This window comes from Ictalurus furcatus, chromosome 5, assembly GCF_023375685.1.
Source record: "Ictalurus furcatus strain D&B chromosome 5, Billie_1.0, whole genome shotgun sequence".
NCBI lineage: Eukaryota > Metazoa > Chordata > Actinopteri > Siluriformes > Ictaluridae > Ictalurus > Ictalurus furcatus.
The window spans coordinates 29,473,743-29,496,955 of record NC_071259.1 but is presented as its reverse complement, the minus strand read 5'-3'; the positions used below and the strand labels follow the sequence as shown (position 1 = coordinate 29,496,955).

General features: G+C 37.1%; 1 protein-coding gene across 2 annotated transcripts; it reads left to right on the top strand.

Annotated features, from left to right (window-relative positions):
- The first annotated feature begins 957 nt into the window (after positions 1–957).
- pnck (pregnancy up-regulated nonubiquitous CaM kinase) lies at positions 958–21,760 on the top strand. 2 transcript variants are annotated; one of them, XM_053625652.1, is made up of 12 exons: positions 958–1,697; positions 2,140–2,238; positions 4,337–4,468; positions 5,236–5,310; positions 7,294–7,432; positions 7,595–7,718; positions 9,295–9,370; positions 10,805–10,917; positions 11,674–11,752; positions 12,700–12,787; positions 15,807–15,890; positions 17,544–21,760. In XM_053625652.1, exons 2-12 carry the CDS (start codon positions 2,162–2,164, stop codon positions 17,598–17,600), a joined length of 1,044 nt encoding a protein of 347 aa, XP_053481627.1. In that variant the 5' UTR covers positions 958–1,697; positions 2,140–2,161; the 3' UTR covers positions 17,601–21,760. The 2 variants fall into 2 exon arrangements, with proteins under 2 accessions (XP_053481627.1, XP_053481626.1); XM_053625651.1 differs by having other exon boundaries at positions 959–1,697; positions 2,151–2,238.
- Positions 21,761–23,213: the final 1,453 nt, after the last annotated feature.

Sequence of the window (23,213 nt, the reverse complement as noted above, 5' to 3'; positions counted from 1 at the left end):
CCACCACACGCCCATATCATGGAGCATACGTGAAAAAAAAGTTAACACTTACTTATGTTATAACTGCTATAAGCATGGCATCCTAACACACTTGGAGGAAGGTACTATCTGCCCTCTTCTACATTCATGAGCTAACAGATGCCCATGACTGGCCAGTGTCACTGTGATTGACAGAGAAGAGACAGTATGCTCCTCCCACACAGACACCACAACCAATTTTGCTCCCTTGTCTCCTGGCCACGGATGTCTCTGCATTCAACCTCGCATTCTCCAAACCATAGTGTGAACGCTTTTCTGTTCCCTTTAAACCACGGCATGTCCAGGACTAGAACTGCAGCATGTACTCCAGATCTATAGATTTACGAATCTCTCTCTTTCACTCTCTCTCTCTCTCTCTCTCACCTTTCACTCTGTCACCTCCAAATCCAAACCTTTGTATTCTTGAGACAATTTTAATGAAGGCTTAACCTAAGTACACCTCTTCACATTAAGTTTTTCACCTGCAAGATGTTTACTTTGGACTCAGTGTTAGTCTCTCAGCTCCGTGTGAAAGAAAACGCTTTTCATTTACACACACTGAGGACGGTTTTTGTGTTCAGTGTTGAGTGTGTGAGAGAATGTGCTCTTCATTTGGACACAGTGAGGAGCATTTATGTGTTTGGATGATGAGTAAGAGAGGAAGAGACAGAGCGTGGACGGTGGATTCCCCATCGTGCCCGTACATGGAGAGATCACTCGCTCAGTGGCCTGGATTTCTTCCACCACACACACACCAGACGCAGGCCTGGAACTGAGACAACAGCTTCTGCTGAGACACACTGAGTAATGAGAGAGTGATAGAGTCCAGAAAATTGAACAATCACCCTGTAATGAGAACCATATCAGCTCTGACAAACACTGCTTTCTCTTCTCTGTGCACAAGAAGAAAAGAATCAGTCTGACACACACAAACACACACACACACACACACACACACACACACACAGAGTCACTCTATCTCTCCTTTCTCACATTCCTTTCTTTTTCATTCTCTCTTTAATTTCACTTTTTAATCTCTTCTTTCTTTCTTTCTTTCTTTCTTTCTATTTCATGTATTCATCTCTTGCTCTCTCATGCAAACACATGTTCATTTGTTCTTTCTTCTCTTTTTCTTTTGTTCGTTCTCTTGTATTTATATTATTTTACATTCTTTGCTTCTATTTCTTCTTTCTTTCTTCATTTCTTCCTTCCTTCCCTTTCCTCCCAACTTCTTTCGTTCCTTCCTTCCTTTCTTTCTTTTTCATGCATTAATATCTTTCTGTCTCTCTCTCTCTCATACGAACACATTTTTATTTGTTCTTTCTTCCCTTTTTCTTTTAGTTTGCTCTCTTGTTTTTATATTATTTTTTTATATGCTTTGCTTCTCTTTCTTTCTTTCTTTCTTTCTTTCTTTCTTTCACACCCACCAGGATCTCTCTCCCACGGTCTCTCTCTCTCTCTCTCTCTCCCTCTCCCTCTCTCACAAACACGTTACTCTCATTCTCACTCCAGTTTTCTTAACTGTGTGGGTGGCCAAGGTCGTCAGTGGGAAGTGAATGCGATTCTTGATTAAAGAGCTCTGCGCAGGTCGGATATTGGTGACGTGGCCACATAAAAAACTTTTTACTTCACAGTTACGAGGCGGTGCACATCTGCAGTTCAGTGGCAGCCATCAGCAGGTAATTGTAATCTCCCTTATCTCTACTTTCCTATTGTTCTAACCGTCATTCAGATGTATTATTGTGTTTTATGTAGAGACGTGATTATGTTTCTGCTTTGCTTATGTAAATAATGCTGTTAATTTCCAATAACCTAACCATATCATATTGCAGGGTAAATTAATATTCTTAATATTAATGATCACTAGCTGTATTTCTTGCAAAGAAGTTGCCAAGAGAGAATAAACACCTCGCCTACTGCTGTACGTCAAACAATAACAAATTAGGCCAGAATAAATAATTTATACGTTGAGATATTGCAGTCAGGTGGATTTTAATAGAAGTGTTTTACAGTTAATGTGCCAGAAAACCTGTAGGGTGCAACAATAAGCTGAAAGGAAAAGTGCTGCTCAGAGGTGGTAATTATTATTATTATTATTTTTTTTTATCATGAATGTGTGAGTGTGTGTGTAGACAAAGTGAACATGCCTCTAATAAGAGAGTCACGCAAGAAGGCAGAAGACATCCACGCTGTATATGAGCTGAAGGAGAAACTGGGAGAGTGAGTCATTCTTGCCTGCATGGTGTTTCTACTGACTTCATCCAAAAATGTACTTGAGATGCAATAGAATTCAATAAACATGGATGTGCACACACACACACACACACACACACACACACGTAAACACACACCTTACAGTGAACATCTGAACCAGTGATTGAAGATCTAAGTTAAAAAATGTGCAGAACTTCTCATAAACCCTACAAATCATTGTTGAATGAACTGTTGTTTAGAATAAACCATACAGTCTTTCAAATGAATTCAGAACTTGATACAGAAAAACTATAAATAAAATAATAGTAAATAAAAAGGAGAGGTGTTAATCCAACATTTATTTATCACAATACTGTAGAGTTAGTTCAACACAGTAGTTGTGTATTTAACACTGTAATAATTTATTTATTAATGTATTTTTTTTATATATCAGTTAAACATGAGAATATATTAACTGATTGCACAGGGATGGTTTTAAATAGATATAAAATAGTCCCATGCAGTGTGATTTCTATATATTTTCAATTAAATTGACTAAAATAACAAAACAAATATAATTATTGTACGTTCAGTTGAATGTTTTGCCGCAGATGTTGGACGAAGCAAATATTTAAATGGTTACTATGAATTTCATGTCAGTGGAGATATTTGATCCTCTTTCATTTGTACCATATCTATGTATCGTAAGTATCTTTGTGTTGGGTCCCCTGAGAGCGAGGTGATGTTTGTTGGCCGTGAGGAAGTTTCCCAAGCACGTAGATGGCGCTGCCCAATAAATAAATAAATAAATAAAAATGTTTCATTTAGGCTACCTCTAGGTGTTACTTCAACACCTAGAGGTAAATTAAACCATGAACAGAACAACATGGGAAATAATAATGCTCAGAAACTCAGCTGGGGCAAACAAGACTTCGCAAAGAGTGAACAAACACATAGGGGTTAGATAATCTGAGTAATGCGGAACAAGTGTGCTGCAATCAGTCAAGTATATGGGCTCTTGGGTAATGTAGTCTTGTGTTATAACTCAGGCGAGTGAGACCTCTGGTGGCCGATTGAGGAATCTTCACCGGCGTTCGTGACAGACAGTCTAAGGACAGTTATTAGGTTTAAATAAATAAATAAATAAATAAATAAATAATAGAACTTTTTTAAAATTAATTTTAGAAATTAAAACGCATGGTATTTTCAAAATTACTTGAAACCTAAGCTGTAACATTTGAAAAATTTTAACATTTTTTTTTCACGTATGTCACATTATTTTATAAAACATACATAAGAAAAAATCTTTCTGAAGCTGTTTTATGCAAAACATTAGTGTCTTTCCGGTTACTTACAGTTTCTAGAAGATTCTAGGTTTCTATGGCCAATTATACAAGTGCTTAAGTGCTATTACCTATGAATTAAGAATTTGTGAATGTGTTACATAAACCTTTTTTTTGCATAAATGTTTATTAAGGCAGGGTGGGGGGCACTGTGGCTTAGTGGTTAGCACGTTTGCCTCACACCTCCAGGGTTCAGGGTTCAATTCCCGTCTCTGTGTGCATGGAGTCTGCTTGTTCTCCCCATACTTTGGGGGTTTCCTCTGTGTACTCCGGTTTCCTCCCATAGTCCAAAGACATGCATTGTAAGCTGATTGGAATTTCCAAATTTTCTGTAGTGTGTATTAATTTTTCTTTCTTTCTTTCTTCCTTTCTTTCATTTGTTGGTCATTTGTTCATTTGTTCTCTCGTGTCTCGTTCTTTTTGTTAGTTTTTTTTCTTCTTGTTCGTGATAGGCTGATTGGCATTTACAAATTGTCTGTAGTGTGTGGATGTGTGTGTGATTGTGCCCTGCGATGGGTTGGCAGTCCGTCCAGGCTGTCCCCTGCCTTGTGAGCCAAGTTCTCTGGGATAGACTCCAGGTACCCCACGACCTTGTGTAGGATAAGTAGTACAGAAAATGGATGGATGGATGTAGGTCTAAATTCAAAGAGCTCAACACTGAGTGTTAATTGCACACTGGAGATATTACGATATTACCATGCATCACTGAATCCAACAGTGTTCTTGGGTGTGTGTGTGTGTGTATGTGTGTGTGTGTGTGTGTGTGTGTGTGTGCGTACCAGAGGCTCATTCTCTGAGGTGAGAGTGGCTCAACACCGCCTCACACACAAGCATGTAGCGGTCAAGTGCATCCGCAAAAAGGCCCTGAAGGGTAAAGAGTCCATGCTGGAGAACGAGATCGCTGTCTTACACCGGTGAGTAGGCTTAATGTGTGTGTTTTGTTACTACAAATCATTTTCAGGGGTGGACAAATCATACATTTATTATCTAGCCCAGCACAAATGAAAGCTCAGTGTGCTGTCCAGTATATTTCGGTTGCCCAGAAACCTTAGATTAAGGAGTGGTAGCTAATGCAATGTAATGATGTACTGTGTAGTGAGCTAGTTAGTTAGTGAAACTAGTAAGGGAAACTAATAAGCATATAATCAGGTAGCGCATTATGTTTACACCCTTAATGTAAGCAACTTGTTGGCCAATGTTTCAGCTATGAGATATGGTGTTCTGTCCTCATAGCATACATAAAAGGCGTAAGATTCAAGGCTAGCATCTTTATTTTCTCTTAATTAACAATGCTTTACTGGGAGGTGTATGTTACTTATAGTTGGACATACCTGCATGTTGCTGATTCTGAATATGTCATGCATGCACACAAATTGAGCTACGACTAGTAAAAAACGGTCTACCATCAGCCAGACAGTGCATCGACCGATGTGTGTAGTGCAGCAGGGGGTGGGAAAACCTTTGTTTTGTCAAAATCAGTAAAGGGGCAGGTTTTTCTTGTATTTCTCTGGATGTTGAATCTATTACTGGGCAAATAACTAAACAAAATCTGCTTGTCCCAGTGCTCAGGCTACTGATTTTCCCACCCCTGTCAAGTGATCAAACAATTAATGTGGTCAATATATTTATTAACTACAATAAACAGTAATCTGAATAGGGTTATGTTTTATTTTCCCTCTAGAATCAAGCATGAAAATATCATTTCCCTAGAGGAGACGTTCGAGACGCCTACAAAACTGTATTTGGTAATGACACTGTGAGTAGACCTGTTAAATAAACATGGAGCTTAGCTCAGGGTCCGGTTTCGGTGGAAGAATTTAACACAATGTGTCATTTGGTTCTGTCATTCATTCCAATCCTTCAGCCTTTATGTAGTCTTTACATACGGTAAACAAAGCCATCACTAATGTAAATGTGGAGGCAAGACTAACCACTGTGTAAAGAAAGATAAATTGGTTTGTTTGTGGAGTTACTTCTGTCTTGCAACGCTCCAGTGAAGCGATGCAGACGGATACAGCCACTGTGTGAAATCTCCCACTCCCAAAGTGGAAACATTGATCATTAGAAGCCACCGGGGAATTTAAAGTTGGCGTCAGAAAGTGTTTTTAAGACAGTTCCTTTTTCACAGTCTCACTTTATCCCCATGAGTCTAAACAAGATGTCTTACCTCATCCTCTCTTGCAGCTGTAAACTAAACACCTGACTGAACCAAATCTAACAGCCTTTGGTCTAAGAACCTTAACCTGTTCACTATCAGGATTTGTTCTGTTCATAATAACTATAAAGTGAACACTATACAATACTAACATGAATGGCTGAATGGCTGTTTTTTTCTTTTTAGCTGCATTCACATTTCCTGTATCTTTTATTTTAACCCTCTCACCTGATACACTCCTGCCAATATTGCTTATATTACTAATGGCAATGACAGGAGGTCCATCTGCAATAGAAATCACTGGTTGAAATTGATGTGCTTAATGTTATCACTTCTATAGTAGCAGCTAATGCTTTATATAATCAACATTTAATGATAAATGGATTTAAAAAACTTGCTGTTATGTATCTAATCATTGCTAGGGTTAAGCTTTCTGTAAACTGACATTTATTATGGAAGGAGTCTCCAGTGTCAGTATGCAAGGAGTCTCCAGTGATTTCCCCCCCCCATTTTCTCCGTATTTTGGTCTTGACTAATTCCCATCCACCTGCCAACTCTCACTTATGACACAATAGCTACAAACTAGGAAGGGTGAAGGCTAACACTTCACACTGTTTCCTTCAAGACACATGAAGCCAGCCAAATACATCTTTTCAAACTCCTTCTCATGCTGCATCACAGGGTCGAGTAACACACTCAAAGGAAAGTGCAATCTGCCCTCTTCCACATACATGGAACATAGACACATAGGATTGGCAAGTGTTGCTGTGATTGACAGGAAAGAGAGAGAGAGAGATCCTGCCATCCCTCCCACCAGAGAACAGGGCCAATTTTGTTCTCTTGGACTCTTGGCCACAGATGAATTTAAAGTCATGATCGCCAGATGATAGGGCTAACACTTTTGTTGGCATTCAAAAGAAAGAAATAAAAGATGCTGGTGCCCTGCTGAAAAACAAACAAACAAACAAACAAACAATAGAAACCAATTCAGAAATTTTAATGGTTTTAATGGAAACTATACAATGGTCCTTGTGTGCTTTTACAGGTAATGTGTTTGGTTCTATTGGTGGCATGTTTATGTCTAGTGGAAACCAATACAAACCATTAAATCCTAATAGAATATGGGCCAAAACACACTACATTTGTTAATGGTTTTAATGGTATTTGTAGTAGAAATCATTAGAATTTCTGTAATGGTTTCTATTGTTTTTTTTTCTTTTCAGCAGGGAAGGGACAATCACAGCTGCTATAACATACGTAGTAACAGGATCTTGTTTCACAGGCATTTCATAACATAAAATGCAACTATAAATGGATAAAAAGTATGACATGTTATTGTTTAATAAATAAGACAAGCAAACATTTGGCAAGTGTGGAATAAAACACCTCGGGACATGCTGCTATAGCAAAATAATCAACTTTGGGGTGGTAACAGTAACTCTGCTGCATGTGGGGTCACCTCACACCAACCCTTCGCTGACTATTTTCCTACAACAGCGTGCCTTATAACTTATATGTTAATTTCCTACAGTCTAGCATTGTTCTTGAGCTGTAGTAAACATCCATGGTGTGTTCTTGCCTTAGGGTGACTGGAGGTGAGCTGCTGGACCGAATTCTAGAGCGAGGCAGCTACACAGAGAAGGATGCCAGCCGCGTCATCCTGCAAGTTCTGGAAGCTGTCAAGTACCTCCATCAGCTGGACATTGTGCACAGGGACCTGAAGGTAATTCACCAAAGAACATGATTTAGTATTTCTAAAGTATTATTATTATTATTATTATTACAATCATTATGTATTGTGTGCAGGGACCTGAATATAACGACATCTCTCATTTTCCGTTACCTTTTTTGCGTCCAAGTAATAATTTGTTCTATTGCCTCCTAGCCAGAGAACCTGCTATATGAAACTCCATTACAAGATTCCAAGATTGTCCTTAGCGACTTTGGGCTTTCAAAAATAGCCGATCAGGGCGTCTTGTCCACTGCTTGTGGAACCCCTGCTTACGTAGGTAAGAGATACTCATCGTCCTGTATTACATTTAATTGACTTTGCCTTACAAGCTCTTCTAGTAAGTTTATTTTCAAAATAAACTCAGCTGATTATTGGTAATATGAACTGTAGGACTAAACTTGTGGCTTGTGGGTGAGTTTCCCAGATGCATCAGCGCTGTAACATCATCTGTCAGCTATTACAGGAAATTTAATATTTAGTTCATTTCAAATTTAATAGCATCTTAATATTTCTGGAGAAGGTCGTATCAAATTAGCCATGACTGCACTGTCCACATAGGCAGGGAAAAAAATATAATCTTTAAATGTGTGAGTCTGAGTCTATTAAAATATATATATATCTATATCTATATATATCTATATCTATATATATATATATCTATATATATATATATATATATATATCTATATATATATATATATATATATATCTATATATATATATATATTATAAGATGGTGGCAACTTTGTGAAAAAGATTTGCACCTGTGTTTTTACAGATTATGTTAGCTAGCTTCCTAACATGCGCTAACCTGACAGGATATTTAACTCACAATTATAAATGCTTATAGCTTGCTAGCATGACCTAAACTGACAGGATTTCCGAGTAGATTTTTTAGCCACCTTGATCATAAACTTCACTCATAATGGTAGCTAACTTGTTAATGTGAGCTAACCTGACAGGATTTGAGAGAATTGTTCATAAACGGTGATATTTAATAGTAATAATAAATGCTCATAAACCACTCTGATAATGATGGCTAGCTTGTTAAGGAGCTAATCTGACAGGATTTCTGAGAGGATTTTCTCATAAATGTTCATAAACGCTAAAGAAAAAAAAAACTTCACTCGTAATAGTAGCTAGCTTGCTAACATTAACTAACTTAACAGGATTTCTTTTAAAATATATTTTAAAATGCTCATAAACTTCATTAATAATCATAGTTAACTTGCTTCCATGACTAAATCTGAGAGGATTTCTGAGAGGATTTTCATGCCATATACATAAATGCTCATAAACCTCACTCGTAACGATAGCTAGTCTGCTAACATGCGCTAATCTGACAGATTTTCTGAGAGCATTTTAAATCATATTCATAAATGCTCATAAATTCCACTGATAATGATATCTAGATTGCTAAACTGACATGATTTCTATGTCTAAAGTTTACTTATATTGAGAGCTAGCTTGCTAACATGAGCTAACCTGACAGGATTTTTAATGCTTATTCACGAATGCTCATGAACCCTATTAATAATGACAGCTAGCTAATTAACATCAGCTAACCTGACAGGATTTCTGAGAGGGGTTGTAAGTCATATTCATAAACTTTATTAATATTGATAGCTAGCTTGCTAACGTGAAATAACCTGACAGGATTTTTAATCCATAGGCTATTCATAAATGCTCATGAACACTACAAATAAAGAAAACTAGCAAAAGAACATCAGTTGAGCATGAAAATATTTCTGTGAGGAGTCATAATCTGAGAGGATTTCTCTCTCTCTCTCTCTCTCTCTCTCTCTCTCTCTCTCTGTGTGTGTGTGTGTGTGTGTGTGTGTGTGTGTGTGTAGCTCCTGAGCTTCTACAGGAGAAGACATATGGTAAAGAAATAGACTTGTGGGCTGTGGGAGTGATTTCGTTTATTATGTAAGTGTACATGCACATATTCACACACATATAGTCTGTAGTAAATGATATATGATATAAGTTCAGTTATATACAGCACAGTTTATGCATAATTGATGTATTGGCATCAATGATACAATTCTGGTTGTGTTAGATATAGGTTAGATTTAGATGTTGTTATTGTCATAAACTTCCAGGATCCATAGCCAGGGTCACAGTTCTTAATCTATTCACTCTCAAAACTATAATATTTCCCTAATTCCTAAGTAACCAGCGGTTACTGTTAAAAAGGACTGTATAAAAAGGTCTGTAACATATTATATGCTATATAGTATGCAATATAAATCCATCAATATAGATGTAGTCAAATGAAAATTAAACAGGGCATTCAGCACTTTATTTTGTTTAAATATTCTCTTGTGATTGCAGCACTGAATTATTTTATGAATACAAACTATCACTTACACTACAGCAGCTACAGAGAGTTGTTCCCTCACTTTCACTTGAAGTTAATAAAACTGGGGGAAAAAATGCAGTTTGTTACCAGAAACTGCTAAAGATAAAATCTTCCATTCCCATGGTGGAGAATTTCAAGTTACAGCTTTACCTCTGACTGATATAAGAATAAATCACTGACACTGGAGACTCCTTCCAAAAATGCTAAATAAACATCCATCCACCCATCCAAACATTTTCCATACTGCTTATCCTGCACTGGGTGGTGCGGAGCCTGGAGCCTATCCCAGGGAACTTGGGGTACAAGGCGGGGGACATCCTGGACAGGGTGCCAACCCATTGCACAATCACATACACATTCACACATTACAGAAAATTTGTAAATGCCAATCAGTCTACAGCGCATGTCTTTGGACTGGCGGAGGAAACCAGCATACCCGGAGGAAACCCCTGAAGCAGGGGAAGAGCATGCAAGCCATGGGGTGGTGGGATTCGAGCCCCCTACCCTGGAGTTGTGCTAACCACTAAACCATCGTACCCCCGCTCCAAAAAAAAAAAAATCTTACATAAAGCTTCATCATATTAATGAGTATATGTTGTTTTTTTTTTTTGGTAAATAATAACTCTTTTGAAAAACTTGTTGATTAGGCTTAGATTAGAGTGGAGTATCCCCCATACAAGTCTCAGAGAATAAGTGCTACTGAACACACCCCTGTGCACTAAGTGTGGTCCATAAAAACATCGTTTACTGATGTTGGTGTGGAAGAACTTGACTGACCTGCACAGAGAGCTGACCTCAAACGCACTGAATACTTTTGGGATGAACTGAAACACCTCTGTAACTGTGACTCCTCACTCAGCTTTAATGCTCTTGCGGTTTAATGGGCACACATCCCTACAGGCATTCCAAACTCTTGTAGAAAGCCTTCCCAGATACCTTTGGCCATACAGTACATAATAGTGGATTCTTGACATGCAGTGTGTCATGTATCTCTACAGGCTGTGTGGTTATCCTCCATTCTACGATGATAATGACACTGAACTCTACAAACAGATCATACAGGCAGAGTTTGAGTTCGACTCGCCGTACTGGGATGACATCTCACATTCAGGTACTGTACATGCAAAACACAGAATCAGTGATGAACCTGGAAGTGTCATGATGAGAGTAGTATCCATTTGGATCTAAGGGAACTAAGTTACAGTGACTTTCTGCTGGAGCTCTACAGCACTACAGAGTTTAAGACTAACCCTTTCTTTGGTTCTTGAATATCCAAAGGTGATTGGCTAAAAATGAATGAAAATAACTATTTTTATCTGGCCCTAAATCTAGTCAATAAGCCAAAACATGTTGCTTTTGGCTGATTGACTAGATTTAGGGTCAGATAAAAATAGTTATTTTCATTCAGTTATTTTAGGCTTATGCTAAACTGCTAGCCTTAAGCTTTTTAAAACAAACAAACAAACAAACAAAAAACTGTTAATAACATTTGTAACTCCTGTGCAAATCTAAAGACACAAACTGAAAACACCAAGCATGTTGTGACCTTACAATTATATAGTATATTATTCCATCATGGTGAATAGAGAATGCCACATAGAACCTTATAACACTAAGATCGTAATGTTTTCGTGTCAGTGGAAAATTGTAAAAAATAATAATAAAAAACAACAAAAAAAAACAACCCAGATTGCCTAAAGCACATCTAAAGTGAATAAAAGACTATTTTGAAACTTTCAGCGTGAATAAATGGAAAAACATTACTCTCCCTGATTCCCACCTCTAAGCAGACCACCTGCTGTGCATGCTAAATGGCATTGATCCTGTTGTGTTTATCTTCTGTGTTTTCTCCTCCTAATGCTCCCAGCCAAAGACTTCATAGTCCACTTACTGCAGAAAGATCCAAAGAAGAGGTTCAATTGCGAGCAGGCCTTGCAGCATCCTTGGTGAGTTTATAAATAGCCGTGGTGAAGTGGTGGGAGAGTGGAGAGGTCGATCGCTGGTGAAAGAGATGTTGGCCTTCAAAGAGAGAAAGGAATAGAGAGAGACATGGTGTGTGCTTTTGCATGAGAGCTTGTAGCTGAAGATGTTTACACAGATCTTTAAAAGTGTAGACGTCAAGAAAGAAGGATTGTTTATTTCTCATGTGGTTTAATAACCACAGTTATACCACAGAACGGCTGAATGATCAAATCTGATTGGTCAGAAGGTGTTGATTAATTGTCTATAATGGCAGCCACGTCAATAATCATGATCTTATAGTAATGTGCTCATTCTAATACATTATTGTTTCTATAGTAACAGCTAGTTCAAAAGGACTGTATGGTGGATACGTCACATAATCCAAGCCTAATAATAAAAAGAACATGATGTAAGAACAGGTTAAAACTTAGAATCAAAGAAAAACTTTGAATCAAGTGGTCGAGTTTTGTCTAAGGAGGTGTTTATGTAACATTTATGGAAGGAGTCTCCAGTGCCAGTGCTTTGTAAGTTTTCCAACACTGGAAAATCAGGGTTAGGGTTAGGGTTAGAAACGTTGGTCATGTTACCATGTTGGTCAAGTTACCAACGTTTCTTGGTAACATGACAAGCTACATTGTTATAATAGATACATAATAGATATAAATGACAGTTTATATCTATTATAACAGGGAACTAACTTTCACAGACATTCTTGAATGAATCAAATAGCGTAATCATTGGTGGATTACTGTAGTATAATGGGAATAAAACAGTTTAGGATTAACAGCTGTTACTGGAAAATAATCAACTCTTGGATGATAACAGTAACTCCGCTTTGCATAGGGGCTGTATCACACCTGCATCACACCTGTCTCTGATTATTTTCCTATCATGTTTTATTCATTACAAATAACACATTATGCTGTGACAGGATTTCAGGTGGAGCAGCTCTGGAAAAAAACATACACGGCTCCGTGTCCGAGCAAATCCAGAAGAACTTTGCCAAGAGCCAGTGGAAGGTGAGATAGCACTTTAACTCATCCGTGCATCATGGCTTGATCTGAGTAAGTGGATGAAAGCTCCGGCTCCTCACCTTCACGTCTCGCAGATCACACTGAGCCTTCTGTGAAAGCCTAGGAGAATCACATTTACGCTTGTCTCATATGAGTGCATTTTCCCCTGCTGTAGATGTGTGACTAGATGTGTAATCGAAGCTGCTTGTTTCTGTCGATGTCGGAATTTTTGCACATTCATTGTACTGGAAGCTGAATGAAATGATAGCAATTAGACAAGTGCTGATATAACATGTTCATGTCATGACAGTTTCCTAGCATATTATGACAGCTTATGGCATTCACAATATTCTGGGTATTAAAAATGACTACACATGTGATGTGCGGTAATGGGAGTCAGGATACAAGTGAAATCTGAAAGACAATATTGTGATCCATAGCAAGGATCAATAGGATTGTGTAAAAAAAAAAAAAAAATTTGCAACCATTGAGGTTAGAGTTATGGTGGGGTTTAGCAACTGTACCTTTTCTTATGACTAAGAACCCACAGGAAATTGAACAAATCTAGCAAGTCCTTCCTCTTCATTTATACATATTCCGGCACATTGGTAAATCCATGACCTGAAACCAAGATAACAATCAAGAGTAAAAACTGGGAGACGCAACAAATATGACACATAGTACAAGGGGAAAACGAAGGGTTTTAATTGGCTGGAAAATGCACAAAAAGACATTTCAACAATCAACAAAACCACAAATTCAAACAAACAGCAACAATGAAAAAATACAATAGAAACACTCAAAAAGGTGAATCAAGTCAGGTGAATACAATACGTAAAATTGCTAGACAAAGAATTAAAACAAAGAACACATGGAAGTATTTCCATGGAAGCTGTAATGAAAATGCGAGCTCATGAAAACATTTATATGTATTTGTATCGCTCGACCGTCTTTTGGCTAGCACCACAATCAGAACACATTGCTGCCTAACTAAGTAAGAACTGATTTAAATGCAGAGATATTCATTTTAACATCATCATGTATGTAGAATATGAGTGTATATTGATTACCTGATTATCAGCACATGCCTGCTCGCCATGCAGTATAGAACATAGATAACAGTATGTGGAGTTTGCTGTAATGGTAATAAAAGTGGCTACAGACCATGTGTAAAAGTTCATCCTTTCTGGAAGACTAATTTAATCTGTGCTCTCTCTAAGAAGTTAAGAGGTTAAGAAATAAAAGGCAGCACTTCCTTTAGCTCCTCATTCATGATTAGCGGAAAGTAGAAGTCTGGCTTTGAGACTAGAGAGTCTGGTTGTTGTCATCCTCGACGTGGCCAAGAATCGGCTTCCTTCACAGGAAGAGGCCGATTGACTGACAGTGCAATGGAAAGTAGCTGTGCTTAAATAGTGTACTATACACTATGCTGTACATTCTACACCATACACTACACTGTAAAACCGGATAAGTTCATTTAACTCAAAACATTTGAGGAAACTTATTACCTGAAAAATTTTAAGTTGATGAATCAATTTCTTTAAGCCAAATACACTTAAATATAACAAGTTTGAGATAAATTTTTGTTATATTTAAGTGTATTTGGCTTAAAGAAATTTTTAAGAAAACGTAAAAATTTTGAGGTAATTCGTTTCCTCAAATTTTTTGAGTTAAATGAACTTATCCGGTTTTACAGTGTACTGATGTTAAACCCCCAAAACTGTCAAGTTTAAAATCTCTACTTTTAATTTACATCCACAACGTAGCTGAGTTCTTGGTCGACGTGCCAACCCATCATCAAAATTTAAACCGCAGTACCATCTGGTGGGTCCGCTCGTTCCGTTAAGTAGCAGTAGAAGCCTGTGACCACTGAGTGCTAAAAGTGTCCCAAGTTTCACACTTCATTTTTCGGCGGTTTGTGCATCATCCGTATGTTCGTAGTGCATTACATTTCGTATAATTTTCCAGCATAACACTGAAAGTACACCATTTGAGACCAGCTGTTTCCAATCCAGTGACTATATCTAGCTCAAAAAAGCTCAGAGTTGTCACTTTGTTGAAAGAGTTTGTCAGTCTGATAAAAGACAGTGCATGTAGGTATGTACACATGGAGGTGCGGAGAGCCAATGAGATTATAACCGGCAAGAATGTAATAGTTGTCACCAACTAAGTGTACAATATAGATCTGGCAGTATTTGGGTGGAGCGTCTGAGGCTGATGAGCTAAATTCAAATTCACAAAGCAGAAATGTAAATGAGAAACATTTACTGGTGTATGTTGCGATATTTTATACCACGGTGCTGTCAGAAGGTGTTGATTCCTTTTCAATAGTAGCTCTGACAGGACAGTAGTTCCAGCTGAACAGCAAACCACATGTGTATATTAATGCACTTACTCTGATATGTTACCGTTTCTATAGTAACAGTTTAACAGTTTTGTATAGTGGATGCTCCACATAAACAGATAAAACAATCTGTGCAATCGTTGAATTGGCTTTTATTTTGTATGTTTGGAAGGAGTCTCCAGTATCAGCGCTTTGTAACAGTTAGCTTTGTGACATGGGAAAGTCTTCAGGACAGATTAATTCTGTGGTTTCTTTGTTACTAGCTGCACTTTTTCTGTTAACTTTGAGAGACAGAGAGAAAACAGCTCTTTATAGCTTTTATAACATAAGTGATTACATACGTAATCATAAACAGAAAGTACGATGTGTTACCGCTGACAAATTGCTGTGGTGTAAGATCAATAAAACGCTTGCTGTTATTGGAAAATAACCAACTTTGTGGTGTTAACATTGGGCCATATTGTACCACCCTGCCATTGATTATTTTCTTATAACAGCATATCCCACCATATTTTATTTGGTTATGCTATACGTGGGTTCTAGGTTTACACTTTACAAGTTCACACTGATTGAACATTATCCAGCAAACTCAAATTTTTGGATGGAGCCCAACACTGCAATGCTTGTGTTTGGTTGGTTGCTGGTTTTTGGGATTAAAGCACACCTGACTGTGTATTTCAGAGAGCCTTTAATGCCACCATGTTGGTGCATCACCTCAGGAAGAAGGCCCACGCTAGTGAGGAGGAAGAACGAGACACATCTCAGGTGAGTGAGCTTTATACACACACTGAAGTTCACCAACAAAAAGAAACTCTCCAATAGCCCCATTTGTTGTTATACTGTGCATTCATTTACTTATTGTTAGCTATGTTTACTTCTTGGTAAAATATTCCTTTAAATTTAATTTGTGAAAATTTGGGAACAATATTTATCCTACCGTGGAGTTCTTTTTGCCATCAGATACATACTTGCTAAATTAAACACACTGAAAAGCATGATGTTTTTTCTTACTCAGAAAAAAAAGTGAGTGTGACACTAGTCAAATGATAAATATCATAAAAGGCTATTTACTCTAGCTCTTGATATGCCATTTTGAAAATTTAATAATGCAGATAATGCTACAAGTGTGTCTTATTAACCATGTTTATTTTGGCAGGACATGGAGTTCTGTAGCCACATAATATAATGCATGCAAGAACTTAATATGCCTGTTAACAAGTTTCTTATAGTAAACTGTTTTTAAGTATTAACACACATATCATTTTAAACTACTGTTACATAATCCATGTATAATAGTAAACTGCAAAAAATGAAATTAATTCCCAAGAAATTAAAATAAATAAATAACTAAATAAAATATCCAGTATCAGACTCTTGCATTGTTACAGTGATTTACTGTATATAAGAGTGACCTGTAAAAGTCCACCTTAACAACAAACTTTTGTTCATCATTAACTTTGCTAGCTAAACTAAGTTAGCTAGCTATCTAGCCAGTATAGCATTCAGATTCAGTGGGTAAACGTTTCAAGGTGCCATGCCATTCTCTAATGATTTACACATCGAACTCAATCAAATTAACTACTGAGAACGTTCCTGAACGATGTAAATTTAATGCTGTGTTTAAATCAATGACCCGAACAGCAATGGGAATAATCGACTTTTTAATCTGTAGTTACTACTGTATTGTTTAAGTCCTCTGTCCCGAAGACTCTCCGGTTGCAGAAAGCTTAAGAGAAAGAGCTGATACTGGAGACTCCTTCCATAAATGTTCACTAAACATCTACTTACTGGAATCATCACCGTTTAAATGATTAGAAGTTCTTCTTTGTTAAATAACAGCACAATTTTTAAGCCATTAATTGTTAGGCTCATAACATGTGGCGCGTCCACCGTACAAGTCCCTGTGAATGAGTTGTTACTATAGAAACAACAATCGTATTCACTGGAAGACTTTGCTGTTATATAAAATTCATCAGCTGGTGACCAATCAGATTCGAATATCCAACGGCACTGTGGTATAATGATGAATTATGAGCCACACAAGTACCCAGAATGCACAGTTATTATGAACATGGACTTTTTTTGTCCTATGAGCTTCATATCTGATCGCCCGCTCTCACCTACACCCACGAGAGTAAAAACCAGCCTGCTTTAGCAACTTTCTTGTTGGGTCCAACAGAAACCCAGTCCCAATACATACACACTTCTACTGTATATTACACCGATGCTTAACATTACTGAGAATCATTTTGTCCAATCAGCTAGGGTATAAATGAAATCCAGTGCAGTTCCTCAGTCGATTTTTATTAATGGAGACATTCCAATATAAAAAGGTGAATTATTTGATATCCATTAGTCATGTAAAGTTAATGCAAGCATTTACTTTTTAAATGTTGTTTTTTTTTTTTTTTGCTCTAGAGACCTTATGAAATCCAACTGGCGGAGGACCAAAAGTCAACACAACCATACGTCTGAGTGAGCATTTTTCTAAGCAGACCCTGCAGACCCTGAACTGCTGATGTCGGCTCTATGTGCTGCTTTGCCTAATACGAACCAGCGTGACTTGTACGTGCGCCAGATGGAAGTGCATTAGAGCCTCTTTCGAGCCTAGTCTTCACTGCTACACGATCACTGTAAGGGAATCGTTAGAAACCCACATGTACGCTTAAATGCCATGTTGTAATATACGTTGTGTATAAAGAGCATACTACTACTTTTATTAGTGAACATCCTTAGTGAGGTAATGATGCTATGGCTAAACTGGTAGATCATATAACATCTGTTCCATGCACCTGAGGGTAAATAAGATGAAAGAATACTGCATATTAAATAATATATTACACTTTATTTGAAGGGTCAGGGCCTTTAGAACACATTCATAAGTCTTGCATAAAACTTTTATAAAGCAGTGCTAGAGGATTTATGAGAGGCTCGTGTGATGAAGTGACCGTTCAAGATTGTTGATGCACAATTTTTATATTGATCTTGCTAGTTTGTTTTAATGACAGCAAATAATTTCAAAGCTTTGAGACATCTTCTGATAAGTTTCCTTTCCATTCCCATTCCTTTAGCCCACATATGAGCTTTTAAGAAAAAGAAAGTTGGGTGTATAGACATGAAACATTTTAGAAGACATTTTGCTAAAAAAAAAAAAAAAAAAAAGAAAAAAAAAGTGTTAATTTCACCTATGAATGGAGACTTTGGGACACGCTGTATAGTGTCTATTTAATTGTTTTATGCAACGGCTGGTGGCAGAAACTGACTTCACTTTGGAGAAATATCAGTTTAATTTCTCCGGGTGGTCTGCAATAAATTATGATAAAACTCTCTCTTTCTGTCATCTATAAATTAACATGGCATTAATAGTGTTGAGAATTTTGGCTCTGTTTAGTGAGTCCCCATATGAATCATTGCCTTCTTTTTTTCTAAACTGAACAATCTTTATGATATGTTGACCAGTTATGTCCCTGTAGCTGAGATTGTTAAATCTAAGTCTACCTTCTAAATAAAAAAACAAAAAAACCCAAAACAGAACTTGCTTTTACCTTACCAAATGGCTCATATTTGAGTCACTCAAAGAATCGACTCGTGTGTGAACGACACATCACTGGTTTCCTTTCCTGCAAACCCCATATATACATTTTTTGATCATAAATTTATTTCTAGAAAATGATCACATTGTGGTATATGCAAATATAATTTGAGCTTCATTTGGTATAATGTCAGTTTAATCAACCAGCAGGATTGCACTTTCTTTTTTGTTGTAACAGGTTTAATGAAGGAAGTATGTAGGTGACGTAACATAGATCTGTTATAAACATATAACATATGCCAGTTTTTTACATTTTAAATTTGTTCAACTCAAGTTTTTTTTTCTCCTATCGCCGCTCCTGGCTCCAGCTCCTGTTTCAGTAGTATTAAAATTTCATACTCCTATATAAAGCAGATGCAGAACATACACTTCCCAGACCATATGATAGCAGGTTGATACTATATAACATATGTCTCAAGGATTTATCAATGTACCTTGGTAAAAGACAAACTAATAACCTGTTAGGATTTTTTTTTTTTTTTTTTAAATGACAGACCATAATGATAACAGATGTTTTTTTTTTTTTAATCTTCTCTATTCAACTTTGCACAACATAAGAAGGTATGAATGTCACCTCATAGGTTTTGACATGACGTATCTTCACTTGAGGCCATAAGTTTACATACCGCTTGCAGAAGTTGCAAAATGTTCAGAATTAAAAAATAAATAAATAAGACGGATCAATAAAATTTTATTTGCTTTTTTTTTAATTTAATCCTGGCCTGAATAAGCTATTTCACATAACAGATGTTTACATATAATTCACACAACACAATAATAACTGAATTTACACAAACAAACCAGTTCAAAAGTTTACATTCACTTGATTCTTAATACTGTGCATTGTTACCTGGATGATCCACAAATGTGTTTATGTTTTGTGATAGTTGTTCATGAGTCCCTGGTTTGTCCTGAGCATTTAAACTGCCCACTGTTCTTCAGAAAAATCCTACAGGTCCTGCATATTATGAGGTTTTTGGTTGTACACTCTATTTTACACAAAATAGATGAATAAAATAGTTGATTCTCAAGAAGGCAACACGACATATTAAGAGTCAGGATTATTTTGTCTTCTGGGAAACATGTAAGTATTGTATGCAGCTTCTGAAGGACAGTAACAAAAACAAAAATAATAATTTACGTCCTGTAGCATTGTACTATATACTGTAATAATGAATGAATAATTATGAATGTGTTATGAAGGCCGAATGTAGGCATCCTTTAAATAACTTGTTACATCACAATACAACATACAGTATATTGGTAGAAACTAAAAGCAATGCTTAAAATGAACAAAACATTAACCGCTGAACTAACAGTCCATGTTTGTGGTGGTTAGATGAGGCTGAATGGGATAAATTCACTGTACATCCCCAAACTGTTTGATTAATTTAGTCAGTTATTCAATCTGTATTATATGATGCAGTTTAATTGACGCTAATTCACTGTGCATGTACTTATATTTATTACCGGATGATGGTGTATTTACTTAATGCGTACACAAATCTTATTAAATGTGTATTCATTTAATTTGGTAACATTATTTATGGCTTATTAACACTGAAGTTGATGCTGTTTAATGGTAACTAAAGCATTGAATTATGTTACTCATACATTCTGTGTTGGAAAATTGTACAGTCAGCACTTTATATTACACTGTGTGTTATTGCTTTAGACGTTTAAGAACTATACGTTTGCATAAGGACATCTCTTCGGATCATGATTACGATGGGAGATTTGTAAACGATTTTAATACCTATGTTTGTGACTTGAACTTTCCTCTTTCAGTTTACAGCTCGTAATGGTTAGTAGCTAGATCAGCCACAGACGATCAAGTTGTCCCTCGTCCTGTTACTTTCAAATTCATATGGAGTCTATTGACATGTTGTTGAAAAGTAAATAAACTTCATATCACATGTTGGCAGATGTCTTCATGAATGTCTGTAGACGGTTTGTAGAGAGTTACCGTCACTGATTAGGCCGTAGAATTGGCCTAATCAGACAAAAAATGGAAAAACATTGAATATAATGTAAAAACCAGACACTAAGGTTCTCAACTGGCGTATTTTCTGCACTAACACTAATGCAACACTAATGTTATCCCTTTTTATGATACAGGTAATGATCTTTATTAAGAAAACTGAACTAAGTTGCATGATAGCACAGTGAGTATTATTGCTGCTTCACAGCTCTAGGGTCCCTGGGTTGATCTTAAGCTCGGTTTACTGTCTGTGCGGAGTTTCTGTTCATACTCTCCGCACATGGGTTTCTTCCCACTGCCCATAAACATGCTATGCTAAACTGCCCCTAGGTGTGAATGAGTGTCTAAATGAGCGTGTGCATGATGCCCTGCAGCCCTGTAACTGCCATCCCATCCAGGGTGAATTTTCTTCTTCAGTTGTGAAGTGCCCCAGATATTTAGTGGATGTTTGAATGATTTCCTGATATGTATGGAACTGCCTTAAATTCTTTCTCAAACTGTGTGGTATGTGAGTTTTGTGCTATCTTTAAACCGACCGTAAAATATTCGTCCAGCAGAGGGCAGTGCGGTCCAATTTTTATTTTATTTATTTAATTTTTGTTTTAAGGGAAGCTTGCCCTGCAAGAGAAAGACATAATCATATTAGATGAACCCACAACCTCAACACCAGACATGTTCGTGCTCTCCCAGTGGGCACTGCATTAGCATTTTAAAAAATTGACTTACAGAAAGATCTTGATTAGGCTTTTCTAATGACACACCTGATAAAAGCCTGTTCTAATGGACAGCCTAATGAACGGCTGTTCAAATGGAAAACCTAATAGCACACGCCACAAGCTGTCTTAACTCAGTTGTTTTAATAAGTGTGCCAAGGTCACCTCGATATTCAGAATAAATCAGGTGCTGCTTTCTCATGTTGGGACGCCATTTGTATCCCATTTACAAATATATGTATGTAAAGTAAAGGTAAAAACAGATAACGTGTCTTTCACAACAACCCGTGTGCAGGTTTCAGATAAATGACTAACAGCACTTTGAAAACAGCACTTTTGTCTGTCCCAGCCTACTAGGCCTAACACTTTATCTTCAAATATATTCTTTAAAACCTTTTAAAAATCATATTATTTTTGCATTAATGTGTGACTCCATTTAACACCTCATGTTTGAAACATGCTTTCCCACAAATCATCCATTATAGCTTATAAAAATGCACATTTTAATTGTGTCCCACAGTCAATCCTGTTACCTGAACATATGAATATTAAAATTGGAATATTCCACAAGTCACACGTTCAACAGGAAGCTGCATCATCTGAACTTCCTAAAGATTATGGGAAGACGCAAAGTTTTTAAAAAATATTGGTATTGACTGACGAGGTCACTTTGAGATGACAGCCCTGTTACCTAAATAGAGACTGAAAGTAAGTTATTATTAAAAAACATCATTTATTCAATCATTAGAATGCCCTTAATGTTCTCTTATGAGTGCTAAAATGGCACCACAGTCATGGAATCAGCAGTGTACAGGATTTAGATATTGTAGTTGATATACATCTATTAGCAGGAAGCACACACACACACACACACACACACACACACACAAACAAAACAGTCTGTACATGACAAAGTGGCAAAATCTGGTTTTGATTTTGTTATAAAAACTGTGGCGAGCTAATCTGGCTTTTCTGATGACAATTTTCCATTTAATATGTTTTGCCTGATTGAAAAGAAAGAAATTGCTGTTTTATAGTCAAACATGATAAACTTCAGGTCAGGTGTCCAATGAGGGGTGAAATGGGGTATAAAATATGCCCATTTATGAGGAAATCTATCCAACCTTATGCTAAACTAAGAAGACACATTCCTAAAAGCGTTCCAGTGTTTTTCAGAAATGAACAGCACAAAGTGAACAGCACAAAGTGGCTCAATGGTAATTTGGGTCGAGTGATGGGACTAACCCTAGAACCCTTCAAAAGGAACTGGCTGTACTTTATTTTTTTTGCACGCAGTGCAAACCATTTCCTGTAAATGCCAAGATGGAAGATAAAAGACCAACAATGTGGCATCGACCACTGCTACTCAAGAACAAATAGCGAGCAATAACTCAGCTCCTGCGCCAAGCTCGGAGAGCTCCTGTGATTTTGGAGCACCCATGTGGAAGCAATTTGGAGAGGCCCATAAGCAATTATAGATGAAGCCATGCTTGCAGCAGCCTAGTAAGAGCACTTTCAGCACTTAAGGCATGTTGTCAAGAAGGTTCCAGGGTAAAAAGTGAAAAAGATCTTGGATTGGACGAACCGGACAGCTTCCTGACCAATAGGGACGGATTTACGTCCGTGAACTGATTTGAAAAAGTGCATGTGATGTGTGTAGCAGGAGCCCAGGTAATGCAGCGAATAAATAACTAATGAAGAGGGTTTTAATCACACAGTGTTGATGTGATGTAGCATCTGACCCCGAATTACTCCTGTCGCGTTCACTGTGGCCGCGAGGTCGTACTAAAGATGAGACGGTA

What these genes read in the sequence shown, in the direction of transcription:
- pnck (XM_053625652.1), top strand. Translation starts at nt 2,162, where the DNA reads ATGCCTCTAATAAGAGAGTCACGCAAGAAGGCAGAAGACATCCACGCT. An exon ending in TTGTGCACAGGGACCTGAAG is followed by an intron (nt 7,433 to 7,594) that starts GTAATTCACCAA and finishes ATTGCCTCCTAG; the next exon opens with CCAGAGAACCTGCTATATGA. An exon ending in AAGAACGAGACACATCTCAG is followed by an intron (nt 15,891 to 17,543) that starts GTGAGTGAGCTT and finishes TTTTTGCTCTAG; the next exon opens with AGACCTTATGAAATCCAACT.